Genomic DNA, 16402 nt, shown 5'->3' with positions numbered 1-16402 from the left:
CAGACAAATCTTATTGCATTCTTTGACCAAGTGACAAAATTAGTGGACCAGAGGAATGCTGTGGATATAATTTACTTGGACTTCAGTAAGGCATTTGACAAAGTAGATCACAACCTACTACTTGATAAGATAGAAAAATGCGGGTTAGACAGCATCACCACCAGATGGATCCGTAGCTGGCTGACCGGCCGTACTCAGCATGTGGTCCTCAATGGAACCACATCTACATGGAGCAAAGTGTGTAGTGGGGTGCCCCAGGCCTCTGTTCTGGGCCCAGTGCTCTTCAACATCTTCATCAACGATCTGGATGAGGGGATAGATGAGGAACTCATCAAATTTGCAGACGACACCAAGCTGGCAGGAATAGCCAGCACTCCAGAAGACAGGCTTAGGATACAGGAAGATCTGGACAGACTTGAACACTGGGTGCTATCTAACAAAATGAAATTCAATGGTGAAAAAAGTAAAGTTCTACATTTAGGCAAGAAAAACCAAATGTACAGATATAGTATAAGGCAGGGGTAGGCAACCTTGGCTCTTTTATGACTCATGGACTTCAACTCCCAGAATTCCTGAGCCAGCTATGCTATGCTATGCTGGCTCAGGAATTCTGGGAGTTGAAGTCCATGAGTCATAAAAGAGCCAAGGTTGCCTACCCCTGGTATAGGGGGTACCTTGCTCAATAGTAGTAACTGTGAGAGGAATCTCGGAGTCCTAGTGGACAATCATTTAAATATGAGCCAGCAGTGTGCTGCAGCTGCCAAAAAAGCCAACACAGTGCTAGGCTGCATTAACAGAGGAATAGAATCAAGATCACGTGAAGTATTAATACCACTTTACAATGCCTTAGTAAGGCCACACTTGGAATACTGCATCCAGTTTTGGTCACCACGATGTAAAAAAGATGTTGAGACTCTAGAAAAAGTACAGAGAAGAGCAACAAAGATGATTAGGGGACTGGAGGCTAAAACGTATAAGGAACGGTTGCTGGAATTGGGTATGTCTAGTTTAACAAAGAAGGACGAGGGGGGACAGGATTGCAGTGTTCCAATATCTCAGGGGCTGCCACAAAGAAGAGGGAGTCAAGCTATTTTCCAAAGCGCCTGAAGGCAGGACAAGAAGCAATGAGTGGAAACTAACCAAAGAGAGAAGCACCCTAGAACTAAGGAGAAACTTCCTGACAGTTAGAACAATTAACCAGTGGAACAACCTGCCTCCAGAAGCAGTGAATGCTCCAACACTGGAAGTTTTTAAGAAGAAACTGGACAGCCATTTGTCCGAAACGGTATAGGGTTACCTGCCTGAGCAGGGGGTTGGACTTGATGACCTCCAAGGTCCCTTCCAACTTTACTATTATTATTGTTGTTGTTGTTGTTGTTGTTGTTATTATTATTATTATTATTATTATTATTATTATTATTATTATTATTAAGGAGATTTTAAGGATACCATATATAAGGACTGCATAATTTGCATAAAATTTTAAAATAAAAATGAACTGGAATTTAGAAGAAGTATCTATAATTATTTTATTTGGTATTAGGCATTTTTATTTACACATCAAAAGATGAAAAGGGTTGCTTTATAAAGGACTTATTCCTTCTCCTTGCATATGAAATGTATTTGCCTTCATTTTTATCTTACCTTTTATAGAATTACTTTTAATGCTTTAAATATATAGCTTTATGGGTTCCATTTTATTTGAATAAAGCAATGTTACTAGAAATAATTCATCCCATTTGTGTATAATTACAGCAATACGGGGCAACAGAAAGCAGAAATATAGGTATTCAGAAAATACTTGCAACTAAGATGTAATTTATTGACAGATGGCTAGATATTACAATTGTGTGCTAACTCAAAACAAAACAAAAAGCATGTGAGTAAATAGAAACTATAGCAAACCTGGATGTAATCAAGATGTGACCTAATTTATAAATATTAAAACATTGTAAATCACAATAGAATAAATAAACTCACAACTGTAATTAAAATGGATCTGGTTAGTCTGGAAAGTGTTATTGGTTGCAACTGGGATCTTTGTAAGCAATATAAAAGAATATAGCCTAGCATTTCATGATCTATTTCATCACAGAGGCAAAAGTCCTGGTTCAAATAGGACACAGGTGTCAAACTTGACCACCTCACGTGACGTATCGTGACGTATCGCAATGTTATTTGCCTTTGCGGAGCCGGGTGGACATAGTCTGCATGTGATGCATCCAGCCTGCGGGCTGCCAGTTTGACAACCCTGAAATAGAATATCCAGTAATTCCCCCTTTAGAACAGCTCTTGGGAAAACATTAAATCTTGCTAGGGTTAGGGTTCTTCTGAATTTGGGAACTGTTATGTGGTTTAGACATCTGATCCCCTTTTAAATAAGATAAATGGCTTTCTAAGACATCATCTTTGGATATAGCAGCCAATCTGGTAGGACTTCCAAATCTTTGACTTGTTTTGTAAGGGCTGCCTCTGAATATTTGTTAATTTGTTTGTTTGTTAAACCACTCATTTTCATCCAACTTTCTTCTTCTTGTGCCATATCCGTTATCGGACGTTGGCGATCATGTTGACGAGCCTGTTTTTATCAGCAGCCACACGAAAAAGTGCTGCTGAGTTTTGTCCAAACCAGTCCCTTAGATTTTGAAGCCACAATGTTCTTCTTCTACCTGGACCTTGTTTGCCTTCAATCTTTCCCTGGAGGATTAAATGGAGTATGCCGTATTTTTCTGGATGTCGCATCACATGTCCAAAATATTCTAATTTTCGTTTTTTAACATCTCCAATCAAAAACACCAAAAATAATATTTATTAAAAGGCACAACCAATTATAACATTAAAAACAACAAAAATCTGACACCTGACAATTTGAATGTGTGATCATCTAATCTCCCAATGCTTGGGGGAAAAGCCAGGTCTTTAAAGCCTTAAAGGGTAAAGGCCTTCGGGGGGGCAAGTATTCCATAGGGTAGGGCTGTCATGGAAGAAGCACGCTTCCTAGCTCTCTCAGATAACAATATTTAGGAATAGGAGTGAACTCACCCTAGCTGAACTGGTAGGATAAGTAGATGTCTTTAGGGAAAGGAAGACCTGCAGAAAGTCTGACTTTATGCCGTATAAGGTTTTAAAGCTGATGACTAGCACCTTTAATTGCACCTGGAAAGAAATTGGAAGCCAGTGTAGATTGTGCAACAGAGGTGTTATATGAATAATCCAGGGGCTCCAGTTATTGTGTGTGCTGCTATGTTTTGGACCAATTGAAATTTCCAAGTGGTGTTCAAGACCTGTAGAGCATATTACAATAATCCATATGGGAGGTGACAAAGGCATGAGTAACTATAAGCAAAGCCTACCAGTCCAGGAAAGGGTGCAGTTGGAGTAGCAGATGAATCTGTGCAAAGGCCCCCAAATCACGGTTGCTACCTGCTCTTTGAAATTTAGGTGGACACCTAAATTTCACATCACCTCATTCTGGGGAACTGCCACCCCATCCAGAATCAAAGAAGAGAATTATCTGATCCTAAGGGACCAAAAACTGATAGCCACTGTTTTATCAGAGTTAAGTCAAAGTAGTTCCTCCCATCCAGATGTTTTTAACAGCCTCCAGACACTTGGTCAGCACTATCATCAAATCACTTGTTTGACTAGGGAGGAGATATATAATTGGATATTATCAGCATAGTAATAATACTGAACCCATACTGATGGGGTAGCCCCTCTTTAGGATTGTATTACATGAGGGCCCATTGCACTTTAATTTTGCATGCAATATATTGCCCCAACATTCACTTAAAATTATAACTGTTAAGTCCATGGGGAGAAAGAGTAACTTTAATCATTTAGAAAAGATATCTGTGCAAATACATGTTTCAGTTTCGGTTAAATCAGTGGTTCTCAACCTTTTTAATGCCGCAACCCCAACCGGTCGTAAGTCGAGGACTAAACCGGTCGTAAGTAGAGGACTAAACCGGTCGTAAGTAGAGGACTAAACTGGTTGTAAGTCGAGGACTACCCAACCGGTCATAAGTCAAGGACTTTCCCTGCCCGGGAGCGCCGTGCATGCGTGGTTCCGCCCCCTGCGCCGGCCGAGGCGTAGCTGCCAAGCGACAGAGATGGAGCAGGCCGACCACCAGCTGGCCCAGCCCAAGGGAGGTAAGGCACCCGCCGGAAAAGGGGGAAAAAAATGGCGGACAAAAAAAATGGACAGCCTTGCTTGGCGACCCCCGTGAAATGGTCGATCGACCCCAAATGGGGTTTCGACCCACAGGTTGAGAACCACTGGGTTAAATCAACCTCATGGCACAAGATCAGACTAGGAATACATTGTGGCACTTGAAATACGTTTCGTAAGAATTTAGATGATACTCTCTCTGAAGGAGTGAAGGAACCATTCCTTAATTTCCAAACAAATGTTTAGCTACTTTCTAGCCAAAAATACTTTTTAGTGCATTAGGTAGGCAATAATGCATTTCTAATGTAGTAAAAAGGCAGCAGGGCTGTTGTTGACTTCCATACATTTTGATGCTTGACAAATACTAAAACTTTAGTTTTTGCATAATTTTGAGAGCTTCTGCATTACAAGGTCATCAAAAATTAAGTTTAAAAGTTGCTGGGAATCAGGCAGATATAAGGTAATTAAGTTAAATTATTATGGTTCATCACAGAGTCAGCAAGATATTTAGACTGGATTTGACATTGTTATCCACCTATTGAGTCTTTCCCAAGGACCTGGGATAGGCAGATGTTGATGTTTCATGGTATTAAAGATACTGTCGCAAGTTACAATTTTTTTCAAGTAAAACTGCTTTTTATAATTGATTGATGGTGATTTTGTCAATGGTGTTCAGTGCTCCAGCTGCTTTGGGGTTGCACTCAAAGTGCCTATTACTATTGGTACTACATTTGTTTTCTTTTGCCACAGTTGTTCTGTTTCTGTTTGCAGATCTTTATATTTTGAGATCTTCTCCAGTTCTTTCTCTTATATTCTGCTGTCTTCAGGTACTGCCACATCCATTATCTAAACATTTTGGTCTTTCTTATCCTTAGCTGTTGTCTGTAGTGTTATATGGCAAGTACCTGTCTGTTTGAATTCAAAAGTCCCAAAGCAATTTAGCTTCTTCATTTTCTATGGCTTTCTCTATTTTATGGTCCCACTAGTTCTTGCTTACAGGCAAATGGTATTTCTTGCAGATCTTCCAATGCTCCATTGCTGCTACTTTGTCATGCGGTTAGTTGGTAGTGAGTCTGTGTGATCTTCTTGCAGTTTTTTTTGCAGAGGCAGCATTTGCTGTCTGTTGCTGTATTCTCTATTCTCTATTCCAGTGGTGGCGAACCTATGGCACGGGTGCCAGAGGCGGCACTCAGAGCCCTCTCTGTGGGCACGCGCGCCGTCGCCCCAGTCCTAGGCCTTCAGCTGGGTTTTATAAAACCTTTTTGCTTTAGGCCTCCGCCGCTGTGTACAAAAAAAAAAGGTTCAATCAGTCAATTTCAACTTCTCGCGGAAAAAAAAAAGATCTTGCAAAGTTGGAATTGATTGATTGAACTTTTTAGTCCCACCCAGTCTGCTGTTACCACCGTAGCCACGGCCACCCAATGGGCCACACCCACCCGGCACCCGACGATGCATAAGTGGATTTTGGGTTGCAGTTTGGGCACTCGGTCTCTAAAAGGTTCGCCATCACTGCTCTATTCTAACTAGGTATGTGTGTGTTCTTAAGGCTTGTTCTTGTGTAGCCAGAATTAACCCCTTTGTCTCGTTCTTCAGTTGTCCTGCTCTTAGCCATTGTGAGATATTACTATTACAGTATTTGCTTTGCCTGCTATTTTGTATATACTGGCATACTCTTCTATTCTTCATTTGATCCTTTGGTAGGCCAGTTTGGTCTCTCCACTACTTAGTAAGTTTTCCTGGTATGTTACTTGTCTTTTTGATAAATTTTATCCTATTTTCCTGGTATGTTACTTGTCTTTTTGATAAATTTTATCCTATTATCAAAATCTGCTGTAATCAAACTTAATAGAATACTTCATATTTGGAAGTGGACTTCTATTTAAATTTTCACTCAGTTTATTATAGATTTCACCTATAATTACCTTTATAACTATACTTTATCATAAATAGATTATAGATGTAGTTCATCTACACACACAAAGAGAAATATTTTTGTCATATTACATTTCTGTTAAAATAATATATTATTCCCACAAGTAAAGTACACAATTTTGGAGATTTTTTGTTTCTTATTTATTATTATTATTATTGATCATTGCACAGTCAGCTAGATGTTCAGTCAGGGTTTGGCATTTTTGTCTACCTATCGAGTTCTTTCCAAGAACCTGGGATAGGCAGATGTGGATGTTTGATGGTGTTACAGATATTGTCGCAGGATGAGTAAAGCTGCCTTTTGCAATTGACTGATGGTGAATTTGTCAATGCCAATGGTGTTCAAGTGGTGCTCCAGTTGCTTTGGGATTGCACCCACAGCACCTATTACTATTGGTTACTATTTTTATTGCTTTTGCCACAGTCTTTCTATTTCTATTTACAGGTTTTTGTATTTTGTCAACTTCTCCAGTTTTTTCTCTTCTATTCTGCTGTCTCAAGACACTGCCACAGCCACTATCCAGACTTTTTTGTCTTTCTTATCAACAGTTGTTAAGTCCAGGGTGTTGTGTGGCAGTTACCTGTCTGTCTGAATTCTAAAGTCCCAGAGCAATTTAATTTCTTCAATTTCTATCCCTATTTTATGGTCCCACCAGATTTTGCTTGCAAGCAAATATTTCTTGCAGATCTTCCAATGCACCATTGTTGCTACTTTGTCAGGCTGCTGCTTATAGTCAGTCTGTGGGATCTTCTTGTAGCAGATTACCAGGTGGTCCACTGTTTCTTCAGCTTCTTTGCATAGGTGGCACCTATTGCTGTTGCTGTCTTCTCAGTCCTGGTTTTGTATGCATTTGTCCTTAAGGCTTGGTCTTGTGCAACCAGAATTAGTCCCTTGGTCTCTTTCTTCAACTTTCCTGCTCTTAGCATCGCCAGGTTTCATTGTTACCTGTTTTCCCTGCTATTTTTTTTTAATGTACTGGCCATGTAGTGCTTTATCTTTCCAGCCTCCATTCTGTTTTTCATTTGGTCTTTCTTGTAGGCCAGTTTGGTCTCTCTAGTAGTCAGTAAGCCTTCCTGGCATTCTAACTTCAGTGCATCTTCTTCATTGTCCTTCAGATATTCTTCCAAAGCCAATTTTTCTTCTTCAACCATCTGATATACTTGCAACATTCCATGCCCATGTGTTTGTCTCAGTAGATAGTGTCTGTCAATGTTGCTGGGAGAATGAAGAGTCATTATTCATTGTTATTATTTTTCTGGTCTTCTTATCCATTGCTGTGTATCTAATGACTGGAATTGCCCAGGTGTTAATTGCCTTGATGGTATTTCCTCCATTGAGTTTGGACTTTAAGATCTTCTTCACTCTCTTGATGTATTCACCTCTAATCTTTTTGTTGACTTCAATGTGCTTGATGCTGTCAGCTTGAAGTATACCCAGGTAATCATCTTTATTGAGACTCTTAATGTTATTTTTGTGGGGCATCTTGATTCTTTCAGTTTTCACTATTTTTCCTTGTTTGATAGTGAGTGTGGCACATTTGTTCAGTCCAAATTCCATTGCACTATCTTGGCTATATTTACAGACAGGGTTGAGCAACGATTCTATTTTCGATGGCGTTTTTCCATACAGCTTCAGATCGTCCATATAAAGGAGGTGGGATAGTCTGACAGATGTTTTTGATTTTTGATAGCCATGGCCTGGGTTATTCAGTATTGTTGATAGAGAAAATAGTGCAATGAGAAATAGTAGTAGTGATAGTGAATCTCCCTGAAATATTTCTCTCTTAATATTTACCTCTCCCAGTCTCTCACAATTGACCTGCAATTGTGTCTTCCATTGTTCCATCAGTCTTTGTACAAAGCTTCTAATGTTTTTACTGACTCCTGTTATTTCTAGGCACTTGATTATCCAGTCATATGGCAGAGAGTCGAATGCCTTTTGGTAGTCAATCCATGCTACATTCAGATTGGTCGCCCTTCTCTTGCAGTTTTCCAAAATCATTTTGTCAGTTAGGAGTTGATCATTTGTTCCTCTGCTGTAGGAGCAGTTTTCTTTCTGCTCAAGTGGAAAGAGATTGTTTTCCACTAGATGCTGCTGGACTACATTAGATGATGATGATGATGATGATGATGATGATGATGATGATGATTAATATCATCATCATCATTTACTATTATCATCAAATTTATTTGCTGCACATCTCATGGTTCAATAATGGCTGTTTAAAATAACATTTTTTCTGATATATATTATTATATTTAAGCCAATATAGTTAAGTTGAATTAAAACAATATTACTATTCAGAAAAAAATCTGAACAGGAATTCTTTCTGGGAGAAGTTAATACTGAATCTGAGCATGAGTATCTTTTGTTCTTTAAAACAAACTACAGCCCATATTATTGGTGTCTTAGTTTACTAGAATAGCTGTGCACAGAGCCAAGGTCTCCTATCTCATAAACATATATAGCAAGAGTTTAGTAAACCATTAGCTTGGTTTAGAACAGAGGTCCCCAACTGTTTGGGCACCAAGGACCGGTTCCATGGAGAAAGTTTTTTCCATGGACCAGAGGGTGCATGGTTTTGTGTGCTGCCTTCATCCCGTGGATGGGGCTTTGCTTGTTTGTATGGACCGGTTGCTGGGATGCCGCGGCCCGGTACTGGTCCACAGACCGGGAGTTGGTGACCCTTGGTTTAGAACAATCATTATATGGATTTAATGACTGCTGGGGCAAATCGTTCCTAGCTTGTTTCTCACTTAATAACTTGTAACTGTTCTAAGGAAATCCCAATAGATAAACATAAGAATGGAAAGATTGGAAGAAATAATTTTGAATCAAAAATGGAAGTCAAAACAGTAACAGTTTGAGATATGAGATTTCATTTTGTTAGCTAAAGGTAGAGAGAAAAGAGCTCATGGTTAAAATAAAAAATAGAAAGTGAATTAATGTCTTAGCTATTAAAAAAGCAGAGGCAACCTGCAAATTCAGTAAATGTATAGATTATCAAGAGGTGAAGGTGGAAGATAACTTGTTTTCTTGAGCTCAGGAATAGATAAAGGCACAACATGTTTTAGAAAAAATAAAGAGGCAGGTAATGACAAATATAAAAAAGATAATAGAGGATAAGAATATTTCAAGTGACAGAGTAGTTGATTGTTCCCCTGGGGAAAATATCAGTGTAAACCTTACCAAGAAGGACCAAAAAAAGATGTAAGGCATTTTTGAACTATGGATCAGTACTCCTACTATCTTTATTTTTTTCATGCTTAAGCCATATATTTGATATTAATAATTCATAGTGTGCTTTACAATCTCTGTCTGTAATTGCATTTTCCAGTCTTCTGTTTCCTATTATCCTTTTAATTTTGATTTTGTTGATTCTGTTGCATTTGGGTTGCCTGAAGTAGATGTTGGTAGTAACAGTTCTTTTTATCAAACCCATTTGCTCCATTTACTCCATTAATTATATTTGTCTAGTCAAATTTTGTTGCGATTCTAAAGTCCTAACTTCCCCAAATGTTATATTCTAGTGTGGCATCATTCCCTTATTAAACTTATATTTTTAAAACTGATGGATTTTTTTTCATAGACCAAGTTAGTATTTATTTACATAAGAAAGTATTGACATTGATTTATTGCATCTCTCATTAGATATAATTGCAGATTGGTCAGGTTTAGACTCGCCTAGAGTTCTTTCTTTTGAAATCCTCCAGGTTTGTTGTTGGACCAATAGCTTTCTAACGAATTCAGGGCAAGGCATTGACATAAAGTCTGGAGTACAAGTAGTCCTCAACCTATGACCACAATTGAACCCAAAATTTCTGTTCCTAAGTGACACATTTGTTAAATGATTTTTGCCCCAATTTACAATCATTCTTGTAAATTTAAGTCAATCACTACAGTTAAGTTAGTAACATGGTTATTAAGTGAATCTGACTCGCCACTGATTTTGCTTGTCAGAAGGACACAAAAGGTGATCACATGACCCTGGGATACTGCAACCATCATAATTATGAACTAGTTGCCAAGCATCTAAATTTTGGTCACATGACTATGGTGATGTTAAAGTGGTCGTAAGTATGAAAAACAGTCATAAGTCACTTTTTTTAGGTCCGTTGTAACTTTGAATGATCACTAAATAAACCATTAAGGATTACCAGTATAGTAGCCAAAAGATAATCCTGAATCTGTTAAAAGCCTAAACTCCTAGCACATATTTGATTTGATGAACTCATCAGTTATCCCAATTTATTTAATAAACAATACTAGAATACAGTTAATTCTAGTGTATCTCAAATAAGAAAACATTGACAAGGAAGAAAAGCCTTCATTTTTTCCTTTGAAGTAAAACATTAAAGTCTTTGCTGGCAGCCTCATTTAAGCCAAGTTTTTAATCAAAAAATAGCTTCAAAACAAAACTAGGTTGCCCCCTTTCTTTCCCGTCATCATTTTATTATTCCTTGAGGGGGAAACTATCTAATCCAAATCCATCTGGGGTTTACTAATTTTGTAGTGTAGTTATCACTTGTTATAAACATCTTTGCTCTCTGTTGGAATTCATCACAATTTCAGTCTTTAAAAACTATTCCTCTTTATTCAACCTATAGCTTTGAAGGGACTTTTTCCATTATGAAATGCTCATAAGATATATGTCTTTCCACTATTTACAGTTCTAAATTCCAACTCACTGGGAAATCTTGTGGTGCCTATTCATACTATCATGCCTAGTAGTTGACATAGATTTGGTCTGACATTGATTCACTTTTCAAAGCACTTAACAAATGTAGTTAAACTATTTCAAGATCAGCTGAGGTGCTTCTTTTGCTGCATCTTTAGTTTTCCTTGAACATTCATAAGCATCTTAGATACAAATATGTCAGATAATTTTAAATTTTAATTCTACTTTCTGACATGGTAGTTCTGCTATTTACATTTTATTAGTTCTCTCCACCACTGTTTTATGCACTTTTATAGACTTGTGATCTGTAGAATATAATGAAAAGTGTATAATCCAAAATCTTCCCATCTATTGCCCATTCTTTTTCTTCAAAAATTACTTTTGTTTTGTAACTACCTTTCAGCTTTCTGTCTTTCAGATTTCAGATTGCTTGTGTTATAACAATCTCCTCCCCCACTTTCCTGCTCTATTTGTCTATGAGACTGTTTTTGGTTCTGAGCTTCTGTTGTCGGTATCCCAGTAGGTCATCTATCAATCTAACAAGCTAGATTGTTGAGCCCTGCCTTCCTGATATACGTCACAAGACTTGGGGTTGGTTTTTTTTTTTTTGCCCAGGGATTAGTCAAGCTGCTTTTGGAAACGCCCTCAGCTGCACCTTGTGCTGCTATATTAGTATTTACTGAGCTGAAAAATTCTTTTCATTGCTGCAGCTGTGCTTTTCACAAGCCAAGAGGTGAATTGTAAACAGAGGTATTGTTTTCAAGTTAATACTAATGAATTAGTTTTGTGCTGTTTTTTATCGTTATCTGATAGCTTGTCTTAAATTCTGAATACTATGCAGGAGAGTTCTGTGTTCCTTAACAAAGGAACAATTCATATGTGTTAAGTAGGGTTTATATCCTAGAAAGAATAAGCACTGTAGGGTTGCAAGCTAACTTTGTGCTCCAATATAAATTTCCTGGAAATAAACCCTATTAAGGGAAGTATATATTTGTTTCTGAGTAAACATACATAAGACTGTTCTGGTAGTGTTTGAAAAAGGGTGAACTATTGAAATATTTATAAAACTCATATAATTGGAGCTATTCAGATAAACCTATATACCATGTTTATACAGACTAATTCTGAAGATTGGATAATATAGCAGACCATTTCCTAAGCCATTCGCTTGATTTTTGTTGGCAGCCTGTATGCAAGCCCTGCATCTCTGGAGTCTGCTTGTCATCTGTGCAGTTGCAGTAGGAAAAGATCAAGAACCGAAGAAGCAAAGGTGCCTTAAAGTCAGCGCACAGGTACCTACTTTAAAAAAAAAAATGAAGAAAAATTCTGACAAGCTTCTTATCCTAAAATTACTAGACTTCGGCATATTCTTGTATGCATGGCAGATGCAAAGTTCAACAGAGTTGCAAATCTAGAGGGTTTAGTTTCATCAGATAATATGCTAAACAATTCTTTTAAATGTGAGAATTTTCTTTAGAAAAATTCAAAACATTTAGCAAGCATCTTTCTCTTTAGTATAAATGCATCCTTTTATTCAATAATAATATCTACAGTATAAAATCCATCCAATTTTGTTTAGATTAGTTTGCGCTCATGGACTTTACAAATGAATCTGAACTATATTTCATCCATTGCATCATAACAGCGGTTTAAAAAAATGAGATATATCTTTTATGTGTATGATTGGCAAATTAATATTTATCCTATTTTAAGATCTTGGAACTGCATTCTTCTCCCAAAAATAATTTTATTTGTTAACAAATATAAAAAAATTAAAGAACAATTCTGAATATAATCTAGAACATAAATTTTGCAGGTTTATTATCAAGCCTTATGAAAGCTAACTGGATGGTTACATTACTTTTTTTTTCCTTTGCCAATCTATGGTTTAGTGTAAAAATGGAACTATGTTAAAATTATAGATCAGGGGTGTCAAACTCGCAACATCACATGATGTGTCGTGACGTATCGCGACTTTTTTTCCATTGCCGGTAATGGGGTGGGCGCAGTTTCGGCATGACGCATCCGGCCCATGGGCGGGCAGTTTGACATACCTGTTATAGATATTTCATAGTGGTTTTGTAGCTGGAAAGATATTCTTAAATGAGATATTTATTATATTTAAATTTCATTGAAGGAAATTTAATCTTTTAATAGTTTTTGTTATTAGTTTAAATAAACATGAAACTTGTATTTGATCAATTTGAAAGCTGAGTAGATCTGAGATTTCAGTTCTGATCATATTTCCTTAAAGATGGAAATATAATCTGAAAGTTAAATACGCTTAGAAAGTAAAGTAAATTTCTGTGTGATTATTACCATGGTTTCCAATATTTTATCCCAGGTCTGGAATAATTGAAATTTAAAGAGCATACTAGGGCAAGAAATTGAATAAAAGCCATTTACCTTTGTAACGTTTTATTTTTAAGCCATTGAAAAATGTCTATATGGCAGCTACTACAAGCTGATATCTATTTGAATATTGAGAGTGCAGAGTGGGAAAGGTGTGGTAAAAATCAAATAAATAAGATGGTTCAGCAGTTCTTAGAAGTATGAAAAAAGTCATCATTTATTCCATACTCTTTTCCTAATCTGCTCCTCCTCGATAATTTGTCAGTAGTTTCTCAAACAAGTTAACAATTTCAGCAAAAACATAATGCACTAACCTACTTTTTCATGTGAACATGTGGTTTTACTACCTAAAAAACATAGTTTTCTTATATAAATGCATGGTATTTTCTAAGTGACTTAGGAAACTTATTATTTTAAATTTGTACCTTTCTATCTAATTCTACCACTCTTGTAGCAATTAATAAAGTAATTCAGGAAGTTGTAATGATAGAATAAATTCTATGTTTCTGTTAGCAAACTCTAGAAATTAAGATTCTGGGAATTTGGGGAAATAAAGTAAAACCTTGTCCCTTCAACAAATGATATTCTCTGCTCTATGTTAGTGTTTGACAATTATTGCTACATTAACAATTAGATTATATTTAAGAGTTAGCAATACTAGGATCACATACTTGTTTCAAATTTACCATTTCCTATGTATTTTCCTATCAGTTTGGATTATTGATAGAAAAATGAGGTGAAGATAGGGAAATGCAGTGATTTAATGAACTGTATATAGATTACATCTCCAAATCAATCAGAAGTATTATTAACCATTGAAGTCAATGATTCAGTAACCACAAAAGTAGGAAAAACCAATATACTGAAATAATTGTTATAAGCAATTTACTGAACAGAAAACATTAATTCATCTTACCGTTTAGAAATATAGGACAACTGAACCTTTCCAGAAAAATACTTTACCTAATAATGTACTATTGTATTATTCCATTAAGATAAATAATGTTTTAAAAAGATATATTTTATGACAATGTAGTCTACTGACTACTGTAAATCAATTAAATCAATATAGGGAGACAAAGTTTTATAGATTACTTTTATGAGAATCAGTTAAAATAAGTTCTTTTCCATGTATTTATGCCAGAGGGGAAATTATTTAAGGACAGAGAATTTTGAAAATACTTAGGCATTTGGATGTTTATCTATTAAGAGAATTCAAAAAATTAGTATCATAAACCTTGTTTATCTTTCTTAAAACTGTATGCTATGTTATTTTTAGAAAGACACCACTGAAAGGTTATGCATTTTCTGTGCTAAAGCTTTCATTGGGTTCTGCCAATGCACATGTTTCTCCCATCTCATTCTAATTTGTTTTTACACTACACTGTTTTATATAAATGCTACTTAGATTATTTCATAATTGTGGCTCTAAACAACAAGTGTGCTTTTTATCTATTATTTTTGAAAAGCAGTAATAAAAATAAAATGCCAGAGTAAGCCTGCATGAATATTCAGGAATAACACTAATATTGTATTTTTATGAATATTTTTATAGGATGTTAAATCGTAACAGATGCAAATATAAACCATCATATAGATTTCTTATAGACTTTTTATAATGTATCCATAATCTAAATAAATTTCTACTATTACATAATTTTAAAGTTCTTAAATCTTCTAAAAAGATTTTTCAAGCAATACAGAGCTGATCCTTTGGAACTACATATCTATTTTTCCTACATGCAGCAAAGCAGGAATGACTACAGCTAGCTATACCTATGTCAGTAGATATTTCTAAACTTAATCATAGCTATGCACATGTCTAGGACTACAAATTTAATAAACCAATTAATTGTTGGATAAGCAAGAAGTATGTCATTCTTCCTCAAAGGATATTCCTATCATGCCATTATAGCATTATGTATGTTCTTATTCAGCAATAATGTGACTGTTGATGATCTAATTGTTTGTCACTCCTATTTGAAGCAAATAATAGAGATGTGCACTTTTCTTGGAAGACCTGCTTGAAGCATAGGATTTTGAATTCTTTCTTTTTGACTTACTGATTTTCTCTCATGTTATTTGTTAGGTATGTAGTATAATATAGTATTTATTGTGTGTACTATAAATAAATGGTATATTTATGGTATATATAGAGAACTATGAATGAAATTCAGGAAGATGTGAATATTTGGACTTGTACTCATACTCATAATAAATCAGAATTGAAGCCAAATATCAATAGTAATCTTATGTTTGTAAATATTTTTATATTTAAAATTGCTATGTGAAATTATATTATTGATATATCTGCATACACCATTTTGGTAACATCAGTACCAACATTATTTTTGATATCTTCAGAAATTTTAATATATTTATAACTACCCCATCTGTTCTGTAAAAGATAGGTTGACTGTATAATTTATGCCTATGTTGAATCAATATGTCCTCTACTTTTCCTTTTTGAAAGTAGTTTAATTTTTACATTCTTTACTATGATAGCATTTTTCCTTATTTTTACTTATCTTGATAAATTTTTATGTGTAAAAATTAATACCCATTTTTTTTTTACTTTTTTCAGATGCCAGAATTTCAGAAGAAAACTGTCCATATCAAAGATCCAGAAAGGGTAGAAGAAATTATCTGTGGTCTCATCAAAGGAGGAGCTGCCAAACTTCAAGTAAAGAGCAAACATTATTATAAAAATTAAGAACATAAAATGCTAATTGGTTTCATCATAGACCAGATCAGCTGTTTTCCTGTTTCAGTTTGAAGCCCAGTATGAAGCAGGATTATATTTACTAAGTAAACTATCATGTATAAACCATGATAGTTTACTTAGTATGTAAGTTTTGCTCTGACTCTCCAACAAAGTATCAGTGAGTACATTATATCTAATGACACTCCTTTATTTCTGTCATTCATGCTGTGCTTGATGTATGTATGTATATATACATACACAAATTGTGTGTGTGTGTGTGTGTGTAGAGAGAGAGAGAGAGAGAATAAAACTATGATGTACAGTAACTGACCCTGAGAGAGATGATTCCATTTATATCTGAATTTATATCAGTGAGTCAGTTTATGTCTTTGGTGTAATTATAGAATTGCAGTAAAGGACACACATTTTTAGTAGCTTGATAAATCTCCAAATGAACAAACAGGTCATTAATTGTGAATGAAACTGAAATTAAAAATGTAGGCTGCATCTAGAGTTCTTTTAAGTTAAAAAGTTGGTTAGTAATAAATACATACTTCTATAAAT

At 35.6% G+C, this 16402-nt stretch overlaps 1 protein-coding gene across 3 annotated transcripts in view; it reads left to right on the top strand.

Moving 5' to 3' along the window:
- The window catches only part of NT5C3A (5'-nucleotidase, cytosolic IIIA), a 53424-nt gene that overhangs the window by 22076 nt on the left and 14946 nt on the right, over positions 1–16402 (top strand). For 2 of the 3 annotated variants that reach the window (XM_015811754.2, XM_015811755.1), the window contains exon 2: positions 15719–15817. In XM_015811754.2, coding sequence (XP_015667240.1) covers positions 15719–15817 — 99 coding nt within the window. Of the gene's footprint in view, positions 1–11426; positions 11533–11967; positions 12075–15718; positions 15818–16402 lie in introns of those variants that run through there. The other variant, XM_015811753.1, reaches the window with a different exon arrangement.

The sequence above is a fragment of the Protobothrops mucrosquamatus genome, unplaced genomic scaffold, assembly GCF_001527695.2.
Source record: "Protobothrops mucrosquamatus isolate PMUCROS unplaced genomic scaffold, P.Mucros_1.0 scaffold48, whole genome shotgun sequence".
In the NCBI taxonomy this organism is placed as follows: domain Eukaryota; kingdom Metazoa; phylum Chordata; class Lepidosauria; order Squamata; family Viperidae; genus Protobothrops; species Protobothrops mucrosquamatus.
The sequence above is the reverse complement of the archived record's forward strand: the minus strand, read 5'-3'. Positions and strand labels throughout refer to the sequence as shown.